The sequence below is a fragment of the Mesitornis unicolor genome, unplaced genomic scaffold (genome assembly GCF_000695765.1).
Source record: "Mesitornis unicolor isolate BGI_N332 unplaced genomic scaffold, ASM69576v1 scaffold52772, whole genome shotgun sequence".
NCBI classification, from domain to species: domain Eukaryota; kingdom Metazoa; phylum Chordata; class Aves; order Mesitornithiformes; family Mesitornithidae; genus Mesitornis; species Mesitornis unicolor.
Window position 1 is genome coordinate 1 of NW_010168166.1, and position 6,617 is coordinate 6,617.

Sequence of the window (6,617 nt, forward strand, 5' to 3'; positions counted from 1 at the left end):
AGGGGGGCAGCAGATGATGCATGGACGGGGGACGGGGGGCTCTTACCTCGGCGTAGATGCACTTGAGGAACTCCAGCTGCTGCCGCAGGAGGCCCACCCTCACCTCCAGCTCCTCCTTGGTCAGGTAGAGACAGTCCACATCCTGGAGAGACACCGCGTGTTCGGTGAGAAGAGGTGAAGAGACAAGGGCTATGGCAAAGCCCATGTTTTCTGTTAGATTTGAAGGAAACCGCACCATTTCCAGCCCTGAAGCCTGTCTGGGTTTGTGTCATCTGTGCTTACAACCTGGAAGGGCATCTCTAAATTACTTAGGTTACCTCTGTTTCCACTCACCTTCTTGAGGACCACAAACTCGTTCTCCGCAGCCGTGCGCTTGTTGATCTCATCTTCGTATCTGCAGGAGAAAAGGAGAGGGGTGGGATGCTGAGCCCTGGGGGTCCCATCTCCACCACCCAGTGCAGAACGTAAGAAGCGGGACTAAAACCAGAGCCTCTCCCTGTTTGCTCTGTACCTCCTTTTTGATTTTTTTTTTTTTGCTTTGTTGCTATTTCTTCCCTCCCCGCTGGTCTTTGCTCAGCAGATTTAAATAGTCCACGTCAGCAGTATCGGTGGCAGTGAATAAGGCCAAACTACTAGAAATGCAAAACCCTCTATGTCAGCTGAAGTCTTGGACTGCTTTTTCTTGCCCTGCTGCTTTGTCTGATGTTTTTCTGAAGCATCCAGGACTCTGCTCTGGCTGTTTATGGGGAGACTGTGGCCAAAATGCCCCAAGGGAGGTCAGGAGCTTGAGCAACCCTCGAAACTCCCAGGTGCAATGGGGAGGAAAGCCAGCGCGTAATGACCAAGTAATTGGGACCTAGAAGAACTTTCACAAGGTGATTTTATGAGTCTGACCTCCTTGGTGATGGCCTGGGGAGAAAAAGCATCTGAAATGCTTGGCTATAAGATCTCTGGAGAAAGGATTACTCTGTGCACCACCAAGCACCAAGTGTCCTGGGTTGTGGCTTAGCAGAGCACATGGGGAGCTACTGAGCATATCTGTGCTATTAAGGAATATCTGCAGCTTAGACTAAGAACTCCAGCAGTTCCCAATGAATTGTTGAATGAACCCCAATGGAGATGATGTGGATAAGGCATGGGGTGGAGACTAATAGCCTGAGGGTTTTGTGGGTATGGATTGCACCAGGGACATGAGATTTGGGGGACCCATAGGCACAGATGATGTGGGAGATTCTATATGGCTAACCACAGTGGTGTGCAGGAGCGTTAGGGAGAGGAAAAGTGGTTCCCCATCCCTCTCCTAAGGAAATGCTGTGGTTGAAGAGTTCTCCCAGTCCATCACCAGCATCTGAGGTGCAACAGTGGGACCCCAGTACAGGAAACCAGCCCAATGCGGGGGTATCCTGCCCTGCTCCCCTCCCTGTGCCACAGTTTTTGGACCCATCCAGAGCAATTGCCTTGGCTTCAGGCTCAGAAACACCAGCAAACATCTCTGTGTACTACTTACTTGCACTTGTACTCCTGGACCAGGTCCCTGAGGCACCGCTCCTCGTTCTCTAGCCTCTCCCTCTCCCCCAGCACGCACTCCAGCTGCTTCCTCAGGTTGCAGATGAAGTTCTCGAAAACGGGCTCCAGGTTCCTGCGGGAGGCTGGGAGGACGTATTGCTGCAGCAGCTCCCACTTGGTGGTCAGCACCTTGTTCTGCTGCTCCAGCAGCCGCACCTGGGGAAAGCAAGAGCTGCCAGAGTCACGCAACCCTCTCTCATCCAGGGTTTCTCCATTTCCAAAAGGAAAAGGGAAAAATAAAATCAGAGATGCAAGCGGTGAAGTGCTGATTTCTCAGCAGCCTGAGTGAGAACAGCGTCATCTCTGGGCTGAACCTGGTCCCACCCAGGACTCGATGTCCCACACCGGTGCCTTTGTCCTGTGTTGAGACCAATCATCATTTGACCAAAGCACAGTTCAACCAAGCACCACCTCTTCCCCTGCAACAGGATCCACCACCTCCTCTGATGGGCTGATTACAGTAACGAGTCTTACGCGGCACTAAAAGCTCCATCCAGGATCTCATTTGAATGTATCTGATTTAAACTTTAAGCAGGGTTATTTATCATGCCTTTCACTTCTAGATTAAAGAGCTCTCTAGGACTTGAGAACCTTTGTGGATCATGAATAAGTCATTTTTCAAATGGGAGGAAGCAGAGTGGCTTGGGTTTGGTTTTTCCAGCTGCTAACAGCTCACAAAGAAAATCAAGATCAGGCAGAGCAAAGGCTTCTCTGCCATTTGAAAAATCACTTCCTACAATGCATCTCTAAACAGCAATGAAAACCCTTAGGCTTGGGTAGGATAACAAGGATCATTAATATCTGTTTAGGAAACCACCAAATCATTTCATTGACAGAGTGGAGGGACAGAAAAATTAAGATTGTTCATCTCATTTTAGCTACAGACGTCTCTCTTTTACATCTCCTCAATGAAGCACGCAAACTATTGTAAAATGTTGAAGTCCTCTGGAGTTCTCAGAGGTGTGATAGCAACATCAGGTTATGCATTTGTAGTGAAAGTTCCTATTTTGCCTTGTTACTTTTCCATGTGTCCATCCTTTCTCTCACAGGTTTTAATTTACTGGAGCCGCTCCCAGTTTAGTTTTTTAGCAGACTGGTGACCGTCACAAGCCAAAATACCGGCGCAGTTGCCTTGCTGCAAGGCTTAAATCCAAAGTCTCTGAGTCAGGACCACTATGGTCTATCAGAGACCATTGCAAGGTCAAGGTACCAGCAGAAATAGCTACCAGCGTTGTCTCTCTAGAGACCATCCATCCATCAGAGCCTGGAAACCGAGGCAAACAGCCCACACGGAGGGGAACGGGGTCTCACCTTGTCGATGAAGCAGGCGAACTGGTTGTTGAGGTTCTTGATCTGCTCTTTCTCATGGGTCCGCACTTGGCACTCCTCGGGGTCGACCCCCACGCAGAGGGGCTTGAGGAGCTCTGGGTGGATGCTGACGCCTCGAATCCCCTCGGATCTGCCTCCGCCGAGGCCGATGCCAATGCCACCATTAAAGCCTCCCATGGCCACGCCGTCCCCAAGACCTCTGTAGCTGCCCAGACCCCCGTAGCCTCCGCAGTTACCAAACCCCATGACGGTGCCCACGCCAAAGCGGCCTCCACCGTAAGTCACGCCACAACGTCCAACGCCGCCAGCACCGTAGGCAGCGCTGCGGCAGCTCCCACCGAAGGAAATCCTTTGCCCTCTCCCCAGGTCGCAGACACTCCGGCTGCTGAAGCCACCGATCCCACATCTCCGTCCCACCGGCGGGCAGACAGAGGCTGAGCTGCTGTTGGCCCGGCCAAGGCCACAGACTGCAGAGGCGGAGGAGAAGCCCCGTCTTCCCATAAGGGAGCTGGAGGTGTAGCACTGTCGACTCATGGTGGCTGGGGAGACGGGAGGCGAAGTGGTAATGGCAGAAGAGCGAGAGAGGAGCAGGGAGCGAAGAAAGGAGATCTCCTTTAGCTCCTCTGAGGCACAGCCCTTCTCCTTATATACATTTCAGGAGGTGCCTGAGATGCAAAAATTTAATTTATCCACTGGGTTTGGTCTGCCTGGCAGCAAGGAATGGCTTCCAACATTTTAAACCCACAGCAAACACTTCTATCTCATACGAAATAATGTGGAAATTAAAATAAACTGCTTTGCTTGCAAGCTTCAGTTTCAGGACTTATATTTTACTTAATTAATCTGCTTCCTTATTGTGTAATTATAGTTTAGCAAAATAATTCAAGGGGTTTTTATTCATGGCTTGTTTACGGTTTGGTTTCACCACAGCGTTTAATTATGTTTCAGGACCTCCTGCAAAATGTCGCGGTGATGCCGCCTCTTCCAGGGTCTCACGTCAGCTCAGGGCTGGCTCTTGAGCAATGACCAGTGGCAGCCAGGGAGAAAGAAGGTGGATCTGTCCAAGCCCAGCACCGACGCTGTGGGGAGCGTCCTCGTAAGCATTCATTTCTTCCTCTCACGGGGATGGCTATGGCTCTTGTGGGTAATTCGGTTGCAGCCATGTTTGCCGGCTCGCGTGCCGATAAGCGGAGCAGGATGGGGTCAGTGGTTTAAATATCAATGGAGCATGAACTACATGAGTTGGTGCTGAGGATGAATTCCGTCATGGGGAGGATGCTTTGGAAAATTTGGGGGCTCCTGCGTGTGAAGTTGAGGCAACTGACCCAACTGGGCTTCATGAGCCCCTTAGAATACACGGAATTGAGGATAAGGCATTTTTGGGAAACGCTTTGCTGCAGACGGCGATTTATTGCTGAATTATGTGCCTAGGGAAGGTGACGATTGTGGTTAGTATCTGGGTGTGATGTGACTGGTGCGCACAGCGAATTCACGCAAACGATAGCTGGAGATGTAACAAAGAAGTGAAGCGAAGTGTCACAAACAGGTTGAGAAATGTTAGCCAGAGTGAACTTTTTTCCTCGTATTCCTGTGACACACCTATTTGACATTAAATTATTCTAGTAATATCTGTTAATGAGAAGGTACCATGCCTTCTTAATTACAATACTTTAAAATATTTTTGAATTTACTTGGAAACAAAGTTCCTTTTTTGCCTTAACAAAAGGGTCTAATCACAAATTCACAAGTGGTTGCATAGCTTGCCCTAAAAAGTCTTTGCATCTTTGCTGAGGCAAAATCAACTGGTTCTGGGAGGATTCCTAGTCAGTGCTATTGTAAAGTCGAAATAGGTTGTCTTGAATTAAAAATAATGCAAAGGAATTATGATGAACTAGAATATTTGTGCAGCCTCTCCAGATAAAGATCTCCCTTTTCTTTTTTAACAGGTCTCATAATGGGTTGAAATGATCTATAAAATACTGTGTGCAATTATAATCATGGAGTCGTTCCGTTGTAGCTGCATAGTCCGAGTGTTTTAGGGTGTATGTCTTGCAATGAGATGTATTTTCATTTGTGAGATTGAGATAGCTGGAGAAAGCAGATGAGATTTTGGGCACTGCATCCTTCATGTCATACTGCCCAAGGTAATTCAAGCACCGGAACTTCTCGCTAGTGAGTGAAAGGGGGAATTATTTTGAAAATTTTCTCTGTTTTGTGCTGAATGGTGCAATGGCGCAAGCATTGTAGAGGACAGCTGGGTGCATGGTCTGAAGCCATATCTAGGTCTAGAGCACTGCCTGGGAACAGGGCATTCATGGAGGGGCTAAAGCATCGCTTAGCCTTTGGGTGGGTCCATGACTTTCATGGACTCTTTTAGGTGGGCCAAGCTGAAAAACAAGAAGCCAGGCTGTCATTTTACTGACACAAGTGTCTATGGCCCTGCTTTCTGCGTGCCATGGTGGGGCAGAAAGGAGATATGGGGGATGGAGACCAGAGATAAGGAGACACAGCCGCTGCTCCGAGCTCTTCCACCCAGTAAGAGCACAGAGAAAGACTCCTTTTCCTGGCAAGGAAGACACGGTCCTTTGTCCTTGAGGGTGGTGACCGGCCGGTTTTTCCTGCTGTGAGAAACCTGGATCTGGTTCGGAACAGGTCCCTGCTTTCCTCCATATCCCTGCTTGCCTGCCTGATGTTGAGCGCCTTGTGCCACATGGGTGATGCAGGCAGCTTTTGAGGGCTGTAGACCCTCCAAGCCCCTGTTTTTGTCAGAAAGCAAGGAAAATGCCACATGTGAGACCACCATCCATGTTCCTCTACCAGCCCCGAGCTCACTACTTGCATACAATGTGCTGCCAGGCTGTTTGCCCGTGGATCGAAAGCAGCAAACCTGCGCTTCAACCTCGGGCTCCTCCTCTCAGCCCTAAGAAGTGGCTTCTTCCTGGTGCCCTGCCTTTGCACATCAGAGGCAGACGGTGCAGGGCAGCCCTTGTGGTTTCCATCTGCTGAGCTGTCACGAAGCTGGTTCGCCGTCACATGGTGGAGGCCCTGAGCGCTGGTTTCACCAGCTTCAAAGGAGGAAGCACGCCGGTGTGATTCGGTCTCCTGAGCAGGAGCATTGCAACAGCTTTTATTTCATCTTCCACACGCACACATATGCACAGCACTGGCTCAACTCAGATGCAGATGTCTTCTTTGTAGAGACTTTCTTCATATCTCCATGCTTTGTCCTCACATGTCAGATAGCATTTGAAGAGCTGTAGAAAGGAACTAACACTCCTAAAGAGGAAGAGCTTAAACTGCTGCTTTCAGGCTGATGGGATTCAGCAGAGCTTTAAAGCGGCCACTTACAGCCAGATTTACTGGTGAAACCCCTGAGGTCTTTCGCCCTAAAGATGCCTTGAACTGTGGTGTCTTCCATGAGACATCTGCCTTTGAGATTTACATATACCCAGATGCATTAGGATAAATTAATTCTGCTTAAACACCTTGCTAAATTGGGACTTGTTAAGCCATCCATGCAGATAAGGAGAGCCCAGGGGGTTTTTCCAAACTCTTGTTATGATTCCGGCTGTAACAACTCAGCCACCCAAGCCTGCTTTCTCCCAGTGAGTCTTCCATGAGACATCTGCCTTTGAGATTTACATATACCCAGATGCATTAGGATAAATTAATTCTGCTTAAACACCTTGCTAAATTGGGACTTGTTAAGCCATCCATGCAGA

The 6,617-nt window shown here is 49.1% G+C and overlaps 1 protein-coding gene across 1 annotated transcript; it reads right to left on the minus strand.

The window, feature by feature from the left end:
• Positions 1-46: 46 nt before the first annotated feature.
• LOC104536332 (keratin, type II cytoskeletal 6B-like) lies at positions 47-3,429 on the minus strand (the record flags this gene model as incomplete). The annotated part of the gene is made up of 4 exons (XM_010178910.1): positions 2,878-3,429; positions 1,508-1,722; positions 334-394; positions 47-142 (listed from the first exon to the last, which is right to left on the minus strand). Coding segments are annotated over exons 1-4 (924 nt in total), but the record flags the coding sequence as incomplete, so codon positions are not given.
• Positions 3,430-6,617: the final 3,188 nt, after the last annotated feature.